A 17,356-nucleotide genomic window follows, 5' to 3' on the forward strand; every position below is an offset into this window, starting at 1 on the left:
GACAGGGGAAGGTAAGCAGGCTCCCTGCTCAGCAGAGAGCCCAATGATGTAGGGCTCGATCCCAGGACCCTGGGATCATGACCCAAGTGGAAGGCAGAGATTTCAACCCACTGAGTCACCCAGGTGCCCCCAGAATGTAAGTCTTATTCACTGCTGTGACCCCAGAGCCTACCACCCATTAAGCAAAAATCAAATAAATGAATGAATGAATGAATAAAGGAATGACTTGTTATCTCTTTTGTTTAGATTTATTCCTTTTCTCCCTTTTTCCCTTGGACCTACCTCCATTTCCCCACCGCCCCCCCCCCCATCCCTGCTCAGGCTGAGTGTCTCATAAGGGCCTGGCCAAGACACGCTGTGGGTTCTGCTCTGAGGACAGAAAGGGGGTCAGCTCCCAGGAGAGACTAGAGGAGGGCTGGTGTCCCCGTCTCCTCTCTGCCTGAGAAAGAAAGGGGCCTGGGGGGGGGGGGCGTGCAGGCACTACTGTACCATGAACTTTCCTAAAGAATAAGGGGGTGGTGTCACGGTGCTGGCAGCCTGGGACCCTTGGGCACCCCAACAGGACACATACAGGTGAGATTCTGAGATGCTGATGCCCCCTCTCTCCTCCCACTGTCACGTCTCCTGCGGGGGGCTCCCGCTGGATGGACCCGGTAGGAAGCCAGAGATCAAGGTTGTAGGAATGAGGCAGACCATGGGGGTCACCCTGGGGCAAGTGCAAGACAAAGGAAGTCAGAGAAAGGACCTGAGGGGAGGCACACCCCAGCCCATCGTTTCCATCTGCCTTCTGATCACTGACACTTGATCTTCTGTAAAGCACTCTGAAAATTGTTCGGGAAAAGTACCCGAACCCCGCTTCTCAGTAGATGCTGGCCCAGGGTCCTCAACATGGAAATTCAAAAACCAAGATGTGTGCCTCAGCTCCTACCTTCCTTTTTCCCTCTGATGTCAGAGTGACCTGGACACAGCTACCAAGCGACATACCAACAGGCTGGGCCTTTCCCAAAAAAGAAGTCCTCAGGCCCCAGGGAGGGGCTCCAAGGAACAGGGGCTACAGAGGGGCTGGTGGGACCCCTTCTGGCTCCTGGGGGCCACCGCCCACACAGTCAGGGGCAAGAGTGGAGGGCAAAGGGGAGCTGTCCCTTCCGTCCTCTGTTCAGCAGACAGCACGACACGGAGCTCTGAGCTCCAGAAGACTAGTCAGGACCCAAGGACTGGGGGCAGATCTGGGCACAGCGTGAGGGCCAAGGCAAGGACCAGGGGAGGTCAGTCAGTGGGCTGGCCCTGCTTACTGCCCCTCAGGCCTGATGGGGAGGTCTGAGCCCTTGGCCAGGTCCACAAGAAGAGCTGCCCCAAGCTGGAGGGGACTGGTGATAGGCAGGCTGCGGAGGAAACAGAAGCCAGTGAGAGCAAGGTTTTAGAGCGCAGGGATGGGCCAAGGGCAGGGTGGAGCTGTGTGCGGGCAGCCCTCACATTCAGGGAGCCCTGCGGTCATTCTTCTGCCAGATCCTGCCAGGTGGAAAGCCCTGAGGCCCTTACTCTGGTCACACGGACATGGGTGGGAAGGTTCCGGGATGCTGTTAAGTGGGCTGGAAGAACCGCGGGGTCTCTAGGCAGTAGGGAGGGCAGGTCGGGGAGAGACAGGCAGCCCCGACCCAGGCCCCACAGAGGACATGTGGGGACAGCTGGAAGGCTCTTGGACGGGCTGATGGGGAACTGGCCGAGCAGGGAGATGCACTCGTCCTCTGGGAGCTGGTCCTGCAGACTGACCAGCGTGATGGGCATCAGGCCCAGCACGGGTCTGGCCACAGCGGTGACCAAGCCTATGCCAGTGGCTGCACAGGAAGGCTGGAGAGAAGGACACGGAGGGTGCGGACAGCCCGCTCAGGGTCCAGGAAAAATAACCACAGCCACACCTGCTCCACCGCGGGCCCGTGCGCCCACCTCACCTGACCAGCTGGAGGAGCTGGTCCTTCGACCTGGAGTAGATCTCGAGGGCGAAGCTCTGCAGCACGCCCCACATCCACCACAAATCACTCGGCATATTGGGCAGCCACACCGCCAGCCTGGAGGAAGGGGCAGAGAATGCTTCGCTCAGCTAAGCCCGAGCCTATGGCCTCGCGGAGCCCACCTTCCCCGTGGGCCCAGAGCATAGCTTCGGGTCCCTGCACCTGAGGCCCTGAGGCACCAGTCCGAGAGGAAGTGGAATAAGGGGTGAGAAGCACCGAGAGTATGGGCTCCACTGCAGAACTGGTTCATGCCACGGGGCACAAGTGGCAAGCACGAGGCAGGGAAGAGCTGGGCTCTGGGGCCAGGCTGGGGTGGGTTTGCAGCCCAGCTCCCCTGCTCATCAGCTGTGTGACCCGGGCAGGTCGGGGAACCTCTCTGGGCCTCAGCTGCTTCGCCCTCCAGAAGAGGACCATCGGCTTGCCTGCAGTTCCTAACCGCCTCCCTCTCTCTCTGTCCCTCCTCCTCCTCCCCAGACCTGCCCTCCTCACTCCACAGACCTCCCTCTGCTCTCCCCTGAGCAGCCAGTGACATTGCCAAAACAGATGTCTGATCACGGCCCTTTCTTGCTCCAAACCCTCCCACAGCTCCCCACCTGGGCCCTGTGGGGTCAGCAGAGGACCAGGTCATCCAATTACAGCTGAGAGAAGGCCTGGCTGGCCACCATCTCAGAGTCACTGCACACAGCGAGGCCTCCCCCACAATGTGCTGCCTTCAGCAGAGCCTCTCAACCAGGAACTCAAATGGACAGACAGGCCACAGGATGTAGTATGAGAAGCAAAATATAAGCTAGAGCATCACCTCCCTTTTTCTGGACTGTCTGCCTCTATTATTACAACCTACATACACATTGAGCATGTTGGTTACAAAAAATGCTAAATCTGAATTTCCCAGCGGTCTGGACAGGTTTCTCCATCAGTGCTCACATATGGACCCTTTTTTTCTAGCTGAAAAGTCTAGCCTTTACCCTTATCCTGTTTGACTTCAACCTGTGACTTCAATCTAACAGCTCAGCATGAGGAGAATCTGAGTTAGCAGAAAGCTCTCTCCTGGCTTTGGGTCATGAGCAATTTCAACAGCAGGGCTGATCGAGTCATTAACCTAACACAGAGCAAAACAGACCTGTGACTCATTGTCATTGACCTTTTAGGGAATAAAGAATTTAAAAAAAATACAGCTCTCTACTGAAACCCTTCACTGCCTTCTAACACTGTTAGGATAAAGACCCCATTCTTCACGTGGCTCTAGAGGCCTGCTTGTCTAGCCCCTGCCAGCCACTGCCACACTGCCTCACCACCACCCCTTCTTATTTCCTCTGTCTTCTGCCCCCGGACCTTTGCACATGCGGTTCCATCCCTCTGGAATGCTTTTCCCTTCCCTCTTTGCCTAATGGACACCCACCCATTCGATTATAACTCCAGAGTTACCTTCTTTAGGCAACCTTCTCTGACCAGAGAGCCCCTAGTGTGAGCCACCTCAGTTCACAGCCAGTATAGACCTCTTTTAGGAATCACAACCAGTATAGACCTTTCTGAATATTTCTAGGCAGAGGTGTGATTGCACAGATGAGTGTGTGACAGTTTGGGGGCTATGAGTTCCACAAGGTCAGGGCCTGGGTCTGAGTCAGGGCTGCCTTCTGATCCTCAGCCAAGGCTTGGCCCCTGGCTAGGCCTTTAGTATAACTATCGGTGGAATGATTGAACAACCAGTGCAGAGTGATTCATTAATCGGCCAAGTTAGAGTGGTTAGTGAGGTCTTACCCACAACCAGTCTGCCCTGGAAGGGCCTTGTTTTACAGAAAAGGAAGCTGAGGCCCAGAGAGGTCAAGAGACCCAGCCCAGGCCACACAGCTAATCTGAACCAGACCAGCCCCCAGAGTTATTTCTCCAGAAACAGCCTATCTCGCCTGAGGCTCTAACAGGTAGAACAAAGGGCCAAAGGTCATAGAGAAGGGGAAAGGCCAGAGCTTCGACCAGGAGGCCCTGCTCCTAATCCGCCGGTCACAGCTGCCCACCATCTCCCCACCAGTGTCATCTTGCAGAGGAGAACCCGCGGGATTCCTCTGGGTTGTGCAACTAGCACCAAGCGGCCCGGGGACGCCAGCCAGGTTCTGCCCACCCAGCATGCCAACTGCCCCTCCTGCCTGAGGCAATGGGCTCCCCCACAACCCCAGTGACAAGCCAGCCCCCCCTCAGGACCCTGGCTGGACCTCACCTTCTGCTCCGGAAGTAAACATACTCGAAGGGTAGTGTGTAGGGCAGCAGCAAGTAGGTCAGTGCCTGCCCAAGCCCCGACCGGCAGAAGCGGGCCCAGGGGCTGGGGTCCCGCATACACGCTCTCTTCAGCGCTATAAGAAAAGCCATGGCGTGACCACCCATGCCAGCCCCCTCACCAGCACCCCTAGGGCAGGTGGCCTGAACCCCTTTCCACTTTGTGCAGTCCACAAACTGCCCACCTCCCCACCCCCCAGCCCTGTCTGCAGAGAAGGAGACTGCACTGATCCGACCCCTAGTCTGAGGCAGCAGAGCGCTGGGCACTCAGCATGTGCTCTCTCACTATTGTCCCCAAACCGGCAGGGAGTGCCCCTTTCACAGATGAGGAGACTGAGGTTCAGAGTAGGGGAGTGACTTGCCCAAAGACCAGGCCGGGAAGTGGCAGGGTCCCCAAGATGGACCCAAGGACTGAGGCTCCCCGAGTTCCTTCCATCTCTCCTGCCCCTCTCCCAGCAGCAGCAGAGCCGGAATGACAACAACCACATCCTGAGCCCCCAGTCCCTGAAACGACCAGCGTAGAGAGGACTGGCATCCTGGCCAGGGCAGAGCTGGAGCCCAAATCCTCATCTTCAGACCATGGCTGGGCCGCCAGCCTTGACTCTGGCTAGTGCTGCGGAGAGACAGCCACGCGGAGGGGTCACAGAGGACACGGCACAGAGACCAGGCTCCTTGTTCACCTGCCGTGTTTCCCAGACCGGGTCCCTTCCCTTCCCTGAGCCTGCGTTACCTCCTCTGGAAAGTGGGGCTCAGCAGGACCTACCTCCCAGGCAGGTGGGCAAGGACTAAGGGGGGATCTGTAAAGGCCAGTCAGGTAACTCAGGGTCGGGGGTGGGGGGGTGGGGTTAGCGGGCGCGGGGGGGGGGGGGGCGGGGAGGGTTATCGCGGAGGAGGCTCTCTGGTGCCCCCGTGTGGCTGCAGGGATGCCGCCTTGGCACCACAGCTCCAAGCTTGGACCTCAGGGGCTCAGCACACATTGAGGCCCACTTCTGCAGGCCGTGTATGGTCCCCCGTGCAGAGCAGAAAGAGGCGCCCTCTCCGTCCCCTTTGCCCACCCACACTGTCCTTGATTTAGACTCAACCACCATCATCTCTCCTCCCGGGCTCCCCGCTCCTGCCGCCCAGCCCAACCCCTCCCAGCTAGGTGCGGTAAACACCGGGCCTACACTTCAGAGCAGCAGTGAACTCTGGAAAGGATGGGTTGCTTCTAGTAAGCCGCCCCCCCCCCCCCAGTGTCTCCCCATCTCTCTGCTCGTGCATCTTTCAAAGCCACCTGCCTGACCTCCCAGCCTCTGCTCCCCCGCCCTCAACCACGACCCTGCCCCCACTAAACCCAGGACATTCGCGCACGCCTCTGCCTGGACACTCCTCTTCTCCGTTTTGTCTAGCTGATTCCTCCTCTCCAGCCTCACTTAGATGCTGTTCAAACCCACATCCCTGCCACCAGGACACATGCCTGGACCCTCCTGCTGCACCATTGTGACTTTGGGGTCACTAAGCAGGAGAGCAGGCCAGATGGCTCAGGATGGAACCCCTGCTTGGGCTATTTGTTAGCTGTGTGACTTTGGACAAGTCACTTAACCTCTCTGTGCTATGGCTTCCTCATCCATACAATGGGAACAATACAGTGCCGTCCTCAGAGTATTGCTGGGAGGATGAAACGAGTCCCTCTCCAGGTGGAGAGTCCAGAACCTTCTGTGTGTGCCTCTGTCACGTCCCTCAGGACTTCCTGCCCTTCCCTGGCCCGTGGGCCAAGACCTGGTTCTCTGAGGCACAGATCTGGGTTTCAGTCTCCCAGCTGCCTCTCTGAGCTTTGGTTTCCTCATCGGGGAAATGGGGTAAGGAAAGCACGTAGGCCACAGTTGTGGTGCAGAGTGAATGCCACCTCAGGTCGAAAGGCCCTTGGCACCCAGTAGGTGCTCAATAAAGGAGTCCTGTCTTCTTCTAGCCCCTGAGCACCAGCAGGGCAGGGTCTCTGCCCCCTGTCCCCTGGATGCAGGGCATGGGATAGGGGAGCTAGTGCATGAAGGAAGGACCCATACCTGCCTCCAGCTCTGGTGAGAGCTGCTCAAAGTCGGGCACGTCCCTGACCAGCACGTTGGGCACCGCCCAGTTGAGAGACAGGTCCCCCTTCTGGCCTCTGTCGTGGCCAGTGTCCTGGCTCCCATCAGCCGGGGGTGGGGGCTCCTTTGATGCCAGCATCCAAAGAATTGGTTCCTTGGTAAGTCCTGGGTCAGCGGAAAGGAGGGATAAGACAGGTCAGTGTGTCCGGAGCCCCCTGGTGACGGCAACGCCCCTGGCTCTGCAGCCATCCATCCTCTCGATCCGCAAACCCTGCGCTGGAGACCTGCCTGCTGCAGGATGGATCCACGGCTCCTCCTGAATGACCTCTTCCTGCTCTCCCCTGGCCCTTCTCCGCTCCCCATCTCCTGTGCACTTTCTAGTGGTTCATCGGAGCCCAGACCCTGAAGACGCAGTCCAAGGTTCGAGCCCCGATGTCAACAGCTGCTAGCTGGGGGACCTAACTGCTCCGTGCCTCAGCCTCCCTCTCTGAGAAAGGAGAAAATGAACATCTGCTTCAAGTGATTGTTCTGAGAATTAAACACCTAGAGAGAAAACCTAAAGCTCAAGCCCAGATTTGGGCACGTATTAAGTGCTCAGCAAATTCTTCCCGATGCTGTGTGCTTGAGGCTGTCGTGTGGGGTAAACGACACGGGTTCAGGAACCAGATGGCCTGGGTTCAAATCTCAGCTCTGCCATGTCGAAGAGCATTGGGTGACCTCCAAACTCTTCAGCTGAGAAGACCTCTGTAGCCCACCCCTTCCCCCATGACTAAACACACACACACACACACACACAATCCTGGGGCCGTACTGAGTTTTGTGCCCCAAAGGCACTTGCCTCTGTTCCTTTACTCTCGCTCATCTTCCCTCTGCTTGGAATGCCCTCTTCCTTTCTGTCTTCAACGTTTCCCTAGTCTTCATAACTAGTCAAAGCCCAGCGTATCTGTGGCCGCCTCCAGGAAGCCCTCCTTGCCCACCTGCCAAGCTGGGTCAGGTGCCCCCTCTTTGAGCATCCCTCCACCTCCGTGGGGACAGGTCTCCCCACACCAGTCTAAGGGCAGCTCAAGAGCAGGACACCCGTGCGATCCTCTCAAGGTCTCCAGCCTCCAGCTGAGGCCAAGCATGGAGCAGAGACTGGGGGAGAGAATGCGGGAGCTGAGGTCCCTAACAGTGCAAACACCTGGAAAGCAGGATCTACTCGGATTGCTCCCCCACCCCCGCGCCGCCACCATGGGGGCTGTCACCTACCGCGTCTCTCCAGGAACCTGAGGGCATCCAGGTAGCCTTGTCTGCAGCTGTCGGCTACCACCTGCCAACACACAGGGCGGAGAGGGATGGGCAAGACCTGGCCCTGGCCCTCAAGTTGTGGTCAAAGGCAAGACAATCATCTCCTGCTGGAAGCCATCCCTGCCCAGCCCGCGCTCCCCAAGAACCCCCTCGGCAGGGCTCGAGGACCCCAGTGCTGGGCCGGGAGGGCCACGGGACTGCAGAAAGGATGAGCTGCTCCATTTGCTTTCCTCCCCGCAGCCCCGTGGCACTTCCCTTCTCTAAGACTCCTTGGTGGGGAGGCGGCTCTAGCTCCAGACTCTCCGTTCTCGGTCTTAGTTCTCACCTCTGGAAAATGGGATAAGATGGCCTGGCCTAGGACACTCGGGACACTGCCTGCTTCCCTGTGCGTCAGGCATGGTGGCTGCCTTTGCCCTTTGATGTTTATTTCCAGAACCAGCCTGAGATAGCAGAGAAAATTGGGGGGCGGGCACACCCGCCTGTCCCAATCACAGCTCTCCTATTGGGGACAAGGCACCTGCAGGTCCAGGAGGGAGCTCTGCCTTCCCTCACTGTGCGGCCTCAGAATGGCCACCCCACCTTTCTGGGAGCCCCGGCTTCCTCGTCTCTAAGAAGCGGCTGAGATTTTCCGTCCACCACACAGGTGGAGGGAAGGTCAGAGTAAATGAACACGATCTTGCTGCATAAATTACAAACCACGACAGCATCGAGGTGCCTGGCTGGCTCAGTTGGTAGAGCACGGGACTCTTGATCTCAGGTCATGAGTTTGAGCCCCGTATGTGGTGCAGAGTTTACTTAAAGTAAAAAACAACACAAAACACTACAGAACCATAGGATGAATCCAGGAATAGGGGAAGGCCAGGGCATGGGTGGGGTAGAGGAACAGGTTATGGAGATAAACTCTTTATCTTTGTTTATAACTTTTTATATCTTTAACTTTTTAAAGATAAAGATGTTTAACTTTTTATATTTTTGCTTATAACTCTTTGTTTATCTCTCTTTGTTGTCAAACTACCCATTTTCCAGAAGTATCAAGGGCATAAAACAAGAAATCCAGGTCTACAGTCCCTTTTTGTCTTGCCTATGCCTCGCCTTCATGGGGTGGCAAATCTGACCACAGTTTAGGGCAGGGGTTAAGAGTATGGTTCTAGGCTAGCTGCCGATTTGAAGTCTGGCTTTGCTGCTTCCAGGCTGTGTGACTTTGAATAAGCTGCTCAACCTCTCTGAGCCTTGGGTTCTTCTGTGAGAAACAAAGATGGTCGTAGCACCTTCCCACAGAGCCTGACCCGGAGGAGTAGCAGCAGAACCCTGGCTCACGCCCCAGTCAGGGGACTTGTGCTAGCCTGCCTTGATGTGGGGCCAGGCTTAACTCAACGTTCCCCCAGGCAGGGGAGGAATAGTAAAGACGCACCTTGAGCCCCATGCCGCAGGTTCAAGAACTTGGCTGTAGGACTCAGAACATGTATCCCAACTGCACTGAGGTCAGGTGGGGTGGGGTGGGGGTGGGGACACAGCCTGATTCACAAGACCCTGGATCATGGCCAAGCCTCTAACACCATCAAGGCAGGCACCGGGGCCCGACCTACCTCAGGGCTGGGGGGTACGAGGGCGGCGAACCCCAGGAAGAAGTTCTTTGTGGAGATCTGGAAACTGGCATTGAAGGCATTCAGCTCATGCATGCTGGCCGATGAGCTCTGGGGGCAGATGTCCACTGTCCCGTGGAAAGGGGACACAGTGATGGTGGAGGGCGAGTCCGCAAAGGGGAGGTTGTTGCTCAGAGCCCCGTCGATGTAGCGCTGCAATTCAGGGGGACTGTCTGCTCAGAGTGCCCTCTCCTGTCCCCACACTGCCACGCAACCAACCAGCCGGAACTGGGCTGCAGCCGGTGACCTCTAGCTGCCCCCAAGCCACTAGGACCATCTAGTCCAGGATGCTCCGAGCACCACCCCCCAGGAGCAGGGGCAGGGGTAGGACAGCACACAGTAGGTGCTCAGGAAGCACAGTTCCCTCCACCCACACGGCTTTCAGCAGAAGGTACCCTCGGCACCCAGAGCTCAGGGCAGGTACTCAGCCATCAGGCCCCCAAAGTGCACTTACCTCCCCTCTGAATTCGGGGGGAATTGTCCCACAGTAGAAAGGAAAGTAGAGGGTGCAGACCAGAGCCTGGGAAAACAAGTCAGCACAAACACCATAGCTCATGGTCCTGGCGTTCAGAACCCGCTCTGGGCATGGTCTCTAACCCCAGAGCTGCTGGCAAAGTTTGCTGGCGTCAGACTCATGTTCAACGGAGGAAAATGAAGCCTAGAGAAGTTGGCACATCCCAGCCAGATGCGCAAGGCTAAGAAGGTACTTGAATGCAGGCCTGTCGTGACACCGGCCTCTTCTTCCCGCTGATGGGTCCTCGCTCACTTGCGACTGCTGCTGGGATGCCTCCCCACCATCACAAGGACAAATACAGGCACCAAGTACCACTTCTCCTTTACCGAGCAGGCAGGCATTCTGTACCGATGATCTAGATATGTCCCCCAGAGTGTGTTCCCTAGACACTGATCCAACCAGATGAATTTCAAACAAGAAACCCTGACTTCTGAGCGCCTGGGGGGCTCAGCTGGTGAAGCATTTACCTTTGGCTCAGGTCATGATCCCAGGGTCCCGGGATCGAGTCCTATGCCCGTCTTCTTGCTCGGCAGGGAGCCTGCTTCTTCCTCTGCACCTCCCCCCACTCATGCCCACCCTCTCTCTCACAAAAATAGATAAATAAAATATTTAAAAATAAAAAAGAAACCCTGACTTCTTTATCCACTTGGAATTGGAAAACACTGTCTACTCTTTCCCGTGGAGGCTCTGACAAGTCCTGCAGTGGAAAAGATGCTTAACATAGTCACATTTGGGGCTTGAGAGCTCTGTCTTGGGAGTGGGGGATGGAGTGGGAGGCTGTTCTCCTGTACATGGTGTAATACTTAGCAACATCCTTGGCTTCTACCTACTAGCTGTCAGTACTTTGCGCATGTGCACACATACACACACACACACACGTGCACATGGATGCACACACATGCATGGCACACGTGTGTGCACACAAACACATATACACGGAATTTTGACAACCAAAACCGCCTCCAACATTGCCAAATGTTCCCAGGGAGGAAAAATCACCCCTGGTTGAGAACCACTGACCTAGAGCTAACCAAGCTCATGGAGCACAGAACGTTGTCTCATGGTCTACTTGGAAATACCCGTCCAACCCTCTCTGGGAGAGGCAGAGCTCATCCTGCCTCTAACCTGCTGGAGATGTAAGTGGGAGCCTTGCTCCCACAGATTGATAATAATGGTGACAGCAGCTAATGTTTATTGAGCACCTATTACATGCCAGGCCCTGTGCTATGTGCCATCCAGGCAAAGATGCTGGGCTAAACTTGAGGCTCCTTGGCTGGCTTCCTCGAGAGCCCATGGACTCACGCTCACAGCAAGGGTCTGGCCCCTCTCCTGCACACACTAAGAATCTGATCATCACAGACTCAGAAACAGTCCCCATTTTGGGTGCTGGGGTCAGCAAGATGAAGCAGATTCTATATGAGGCACCTCTGTCTGCGGGGACAGCACAGACCCTAATAAGAACGGGGAGCAGAGCTCCAGGCCTCTCTCGCTGTCTCCCTCCCTGCCTGAGCCTTCCCAGGGACCTAATCCCTACTTGGCCCACCTGAGCACTCCCACAGCCTGTCACTGGCCTCCCTCCCTGACCCTGTGGCTCTCTGTCACCACATCCTGTTTTAGGACAAAACTGGATTTTTTCCTAATCCACTGTGGGCGGGCACCCCTCCCTGGGAAAGCAGGGGCCCTGAGTACAGAAGCTGGATTTTGGCCCCTCCCCAGCCAGTCCCTTCTGTGTTCCACCGAGGGACCTTCCCAAAGCAAGCAAGGAGTCCCACCCTCACCTTGTGGCCCCTCTCTGTACCTCGACTCTGTCATTCTCTCATTTGTAAACAAACCCAAGCCTCAAGTGACCAAGTGACCATCCCCCGCCCCCACTCCTGGGAAGGACTGTCTGCCCCTTGGAAGCACCTGGAAGTCACTGCAGAGATGGAGCGAACTCACCTGCCTCTAGGCCATGGGTCCCACCACAGGCTCACCTGGATGACTTCATCACGGGTTGCAAAGTCGGTGACTATGATGTTGTGTCCATCCGGCCAGCGAGTCAGCGAGATGCCCAGCCGCTGGGAGGCGAGGATGTGGATATCGGAGGGCAGGCTGTCCTGCAGCTGCTGCCTGATGTGCTCGATGGGTGCGAAGGCGGGGTGGAGGATACCCAGGCTCAGCCTGTCCACCTGCTTGACCATGCCCAGGAGATGGGAGCAGCAGAAGTCTGCGGGCGTGGGGAGAGGTGGGGGTCCTCCGTCACCCGGGGGCCTGCCCACATCCGTCCCAAAGACTTGACCTCCTTCCCGGGTACCATGGGAGTGGAGAGTCTTCCCCCTCTCCAGCTCAGAATATCTGTCCCCGGCCCTACATTCTAATGCTGTGTCCACCTTTTGATCTTGGGAACAGTCTCCCCAGCTCTGATCAGTCCTCGGAACAAGGGTAACCGTACCCCAGGTCCTCAGGGACCTTTTCGGGATCCCCTGGGATCATGTTGGGTGTAAAGGGAGCAGGGCAGAGCGCCAGGCACCGGGCCATGAAACGCCCCTCTCCGCGCCCTCTCCCTCTTGCGTGAAGCCCACGTTCCCTACCCCCGTACCCCCAACCCCACGCACCGACGGACTTGCCAGCGATGATGGCGATGGCGTTGAGCGCCCCGGACGAGGAGCCGTAGAAGCGGCGGGCGCCCTGGAGGAGGTGCGGGGCGCGCTCGCTGAGGCAGCGGGTCACGCCCACATGGTAGAGCCCCAGGAAGCCGGCGCCCGAGAAGGACAGGCTCCAACTGCCCTCGTCCTCGTAGCAGCGCATGGCAGTGCGGTCGGCCGGGCTGGGGCGCGTCGGCCGGGCAGGGGGCGCTGGAGCAGGGCGCAGGAATTCCGCCCAGATGAAAGGCTCGGGCTGGAGCCCCGCTCCGCCCCGCGCCGCGCCCCCCGCCGCCCCAGCCAATGGGATCCCCGGGCCGCGACGCCCCGCCCCCCCAGGTGCGCGGCGGGTCGGCCCCGAGGTGTAACCCGGCGGGTACCCCCGCGTCGCCCCCGCACGCCCGCTGGGGGGTGGATCGCGGGCCGTGACTGCGGGATGACCCGCCCGGGAGCAGTGGCGCCGGCGCTCCTCCTGATCTCTGGGAGCAGAAGGGTTACTCCCGCCCCCGTTTTACAGATGAGGGAACTGAGAGGCAGTGAGGGAAAGTGTTAGCCGGCAAGTGGCAGGGCAGGACCCGCAACACCCGCCCTTTGGGGTCAAGCCGGACTTCATTCTGCAGCTGTGCTGGTTCAGGTACCAAGGACAGCCGGAGTCAGCCGCCGCAAGCTGTGTGACTTTGCGCGAACTCCGCACTCTCTGGGCCGCAGTTTTCCCTTGGAGGCGAAGACCTACAGAGCCCTTCCTGCTCTGGTGGCGGGTCCTCTGGCGCAGACCTGGGCGGGGGGGGGGGGAGGGGGGGACAGCTGGGACAGCAGCGCGGGCACTGGGCTCAAGTGTTCTTTGCAGTCGCCCTCACAGCGCTGCGTGGGTCAGGACCGCCGTGCCCGTGTTCCTTTGGGGACACTGAGCCCTGGAGAGGCTTATGCACCTGTACGGCCAGGAAAGGCCTCCAAGAAAAAGTGCCCATACCCTTAAAACTGGGGCAGTGGTTCTGGAAGTCGAACAGGCGAGGGGTGAGATTAAGCGCCCCCAAACAAATGACTTGAGGCGTCCATCAGGGTGTTGCAGAGGAGGGGGGGTGGGGGTGGGGAGTAGCCTGTGGCTATTGATCATAGGGGTGACTCCACCCACCACTTCCCCCCACCCAGGGAATGGATGAATAACGAGGATGGGACAGTTCCCCGAAGGCCATAGAGCCCGAGATATGATGAGCAGAAGAAGGAGGTTTATTGCCTGGTGTCATTTATGCAAACGTTTAAAAACACTCCCAACGCATTGCTATGTATTTTTAAAATAATATACTACCCACCTGCGAGATGGATTGGTAGGTCACGCTCTATCTATGTATTAGAGGGCGAGCCCCAGGGAGTGGAAGGGAAGGAAAACAGAGGTGGGCTTTAAGTCAGACTTGCATGCTGGGTCAGTCCCTCCCCCCACCACTCCCAGACAGAGTAAGGGACAGACCAGTGGAATAGACCCTCCTGGGCTCAGTTCACTCGGCTCTAGGGTGAGGGCCCAGAGGCCCCTTTCCTTGGAGGGAAGTCAGGCGGAGTCTTCACAGGCAGACCCGTGAATGCTGACAACCTTCCTTCGCAAGCACGCCCCTCCTACCTGACCCTGGGCTAAGCGCTGTCTCATTTTAATCTCACAACAGCCCTCAGAGATAGACAGTACTACAACCCCATTTTGCAGATGGAGAAGCTGAGACATAAACCAGGAACCCAAGAAAGCCCAGCCAGGAAGGGGCTGAGCTGGCACTCCACGAGTCTTCTTGTCGCCTTCACAGGAGAGGAGGGTGTGAGCAGGAAGTGGAGGTGAGGGGTGCCCAAGCTTTAGGCTGGAGGAGTCCATAGGGACCGGGGTGGTAGGCATGACTCGGGAAGTAGAGGTCTTTCTGCAGGAATCAGGGCAGAATGGTGCTTCTGGGAGACTCCCAGAAGCCTGACCCTGGGATTTTTTCTTATGCCAAAAAGCAAGAAAGTGTTTGAAAAATGGTGAGGACTTGTCTAAAGGATACAGAAGCCAGCTTGGATACCACAGATTAAGGGATATTCTACTAAGTAAGCTGCCCATACTCTTAAAAAAAAAAAAAAAAAAGGCGGGGGGGTGCTTGGGTGGCTCAGTCATTAAGCGTCTGACTTTGGCTCAGGTCATGATCTCAGGACCCTGGGATCGAGCCCCACATCAGGCTCCCTGCTCAGCGGGAAGCCTGCTTCTTCCCTCTCCCACTCCCCCTGCTTATGTTCCCTCTCTCGATGCGTCGCTCTCTGTCAAATAAACAAAAAATAAATAAAAATCTTAAAAAAAAAAAAAGGCTAAGATCATAAAAGATGAAGAAATGCCACTGACCAAAGAAAACCAAAGAGATGAGACCACTGAGAGTTGACCCTGACCTGGAGGCAGAAAGAGCCAGGAAGAACGCGATTGGGACAACTGACAACATTTAATGTGAACTATGAATTGAATCACAGTGCTGGTTTGATGTTCCATTTACCAATTTTAAACATTCTACTGTGGATCCACTAAAAAAATTTCTGTTCTTAGGGAATACCCTGAAATAGTTAGGGGTAGAGAGGCATGGGGTCCGCACCTACTTTCCAGTGGTTCAGAAAAATACCTCTACTTCTCTGTACCTGCGTCTACCTCTCCGTCGGCATCTGTACATGGGGAAAGCAAATGTGACAAGCGTTATTGATTCAAGACTCTGAGTAAAGGGGGCACGAGAGTTCTTTCTTTGCACAAGGCATGGGACGTCCTTGAAAACATGAGAGCATACGAAAAGAGAAAGGAAACAGACAGCCAACAGTTAATGCCTTCTGGTCTGGCTCCTGGGGATCTAGAGGGAGTCCGTCTGCCACCATAAGTGGGGAGTCCTGTCCAGGGCCAGTGTTTCAGTGGAGCCTTTGGATTGGAGACCGATCAGGGATCCACGGAGGGTGTGATAGTGACTCCACGGAAAGCCAGTCAGAGTATCTGCCCCATGGCCACGTCTCCTTTTCCACGGATCCTGCAGAGAGAAGTGGTTGGAGCAATAGTAAATGTCCCCAAAGGCAAGAGAAGCATAAGAATGAGGATGAGGAGAGCCCTCCGGTCACCCCCGAGCTGAGCAAGAAGGAAAAGAAGGGGGCGCCTGGGTGGCTCAGTGGGTTAAGCTTCTGCCTTCAGCTTGGGTCATGTCCCGGGGTCCTGGGATCGAGCCCCACATCGGGATCCCTGCTCAGCGGGGAGCCTGCTACCCCCCTCTCTCTGCCTGCCTTTCTGCCTACTTGTGATTTCTGACTGTCAAATAAATACATAAAATCTTTAAAAAAAAAAAAAAAAAGAAGAAGAAGAAGAAGAAGGACAAGGAGGCCGGAGCCGCCGTAGCTGCGAGATGGGGACAGGGACACCAATGAAAAGAAGACAGAAGGGAGGAAGAGGTTTCAGACCCACGAAGGCCACTTTAAGCACTGTTCTCTTCTTCTTGAAAGAATGCGGCATTGGTCTCCAAAGGGGGAAGTTCCAGAACGCTATGCTTCTAGCGACTCGGGCAATGCTCCTGCCTTGTCCTATTTTAAGAATGGGGTGATGAGGTCGGCCTCTTGTGAAGCTCCCTACGGCCACTGGGGACGTCCCCATGCCCTGAAGAGCTCCAGACCCCCTCCTTTCTGGAGAGCCAAGAACCTGGTGCCACATCTGGCCTGCACATCTGCCAGGCCTAGGCGCTCGATGTCAGAAGAGCCACGGGGTCTGCCAGGGGTCAGGACTGCTCAAGGGCCACCGAGTGTGGTCCTGTGGATGCCCGTTGCCATCACGGTCCCACTGCACGTTCAGAAGTCTCTTAACAATGACACGATGGTCACTGACAGCAAAGGTACCCTCAAGTTCCCGCGGTTTTGTAAACATCGAGACAGCTGGAAATCCTGCACAAGGCAACTGTGCAAAGCCACACGGCATCTGTCTGGCTGTCTGCAGAAAGAAGGAGAACGTTTGCCATGACCCCGGGGACACCTACTGTGGAATGTTCTCAAAGATGCTCTTCTCCAAAGTGTGTTATGAAGCCAAAAAGGTGTTAGACAAGACTTTATGTGTTCTGGGAGCCCTGATGAGCACAACGACTGACTCCCTCATTGTCTCAGAAGTTTTCCCGAGAACAGGAAGGGCCCCGAGACAGATTAGAAGATATAATCCGGACAAACAAGCCCAAAAAAGACTTAGAGCATCGGGGTAGTTTGGGGAGCCTGACAAAACCCAAGCAAAGTGGTCAGAAGATGGGAACTCGAAAAAAAATGCTGCTTCCTGGAACATACCACAGCCAAGGCTCTGTCCAAGGAAAAAAATAGACTTTCCTAAGATGTGTGATCATTTCTTGGGCAGAACATGGCTCATTTTTAAAGTTGGTTGCTCTCCTAAAGCCACAGCAACAAAGGTAGCAAGAATCTAGCTCCCAGGACGGAACGTGAGGGATAATGCATGCCATGAAAGGAACCAACGCAGCAGAAACAGAATCGGGGTTTTATTTTTCTTTAATTTTTAAATTTTTTTCTTAGAATCAGGGTTTTAACTGCCCAGAGGGAGCAGTGACATGAAACTGAACTGAGACACATGAAGTCGGGCATGTAGGTTCACACTGCTCATCGCAGAAGAGCAAGTCATCACAAAGCCGGCGTGGCATCTGTTCCCGGGGATAAAGACCCGGGGATTTACAGGTGAGTCAAGGTCATTCTGAATTCCGGGTGATCTGGCCGAGAGTATCAAAACAAAACAACAGAGCCAACCAAGCAAGCAGCAATAATCCTCAGCTGTTTCCTTGGAAAGGGCGGTGACGGGTCCCAGCGTAACCTTTGGTACACAGGTGGTATCTGGGTATCGCCATCGGGTCTGTTGAGATGCAGAGACTCTGGAACAACGAGATTGATTGCACTTAGAGAGAGGACCTGGCACTTACTGGGCGCCTGCTGGATGCCGGGC

General features: G+C 56.2%; 1 protein-coding gene across 1 annotated transcript; it reads right to left on the bottom strand.

Annotated features, from left to right (window-relative positions):
• On the bottom strand, positions 1-12,614 carry PNPLA5 (patatin like phospholipase domain containing 5). The gene is made up of 9 exons (XM_059183656.1): positions 12,379-12,614; positions 11,758-11,990; positions 9,725-9,790; positions 9,214-9,423; positions 7,589-7,649; positions 6,320-6,505; positions 4,222-4,354; positions 1,950-2,066; positions 1-1,382 (listed from the first exon to the last, which is right to left on the bottom strand). Exons 1-9 carry the CDS (start codon positions 12,569-12,571, stop codon positions 1,289-1,291), a joined length of 1,293 nt encoding a protein of 430 aa, XP_059039639.1. The 5' UTR covers positions 12,572-12,614; the 3' UTR covers positions 1-1,288.
• Between the last annotated feature and the right edge of the window lie 4,742 nt (positions 12,615-17,356).

Source organism: Mustela lutreola, chromosome 8, assembly GCF_030435805.1.
Source record: "Mustela lutreola isolate mMusLut2 chromosome 8, mMusLut2.pri, whole genome shotgun sequence".
NCBI classification, from domain to species: domain Eukaryota; kingdom Metazoa; phylum Chordata; class Mammalia; order Carnivora; family Mustelidae; genus Mustela; species Mustela lutreola.

Bases quoted from the DNA above. Each gene is read 5' to 3' on its own strand.
- PNPLA5 (XM_059183656.1), bottom strand. From the start codon at position 12,571: ATGCGCTGCTACGAGGACGAGGGCAGTTGGAGCCTGTCCTTCTCGGGC. The intron at 11,991-12,378 runs GTGCGTGGGGTT...CCACGCCCGCAG, and splicing joins CATCGCTGGCAAGTCCGTCG to ACTTCTGCTGCTCCCATCTC. The intron at 6,506-7,588 runs GTAGGTGACAGC...CCGCTGACCCAG, and splicing joins CAGGTTCCTGGAGAGACGCG to GACTTACCAAGGAACCAATT.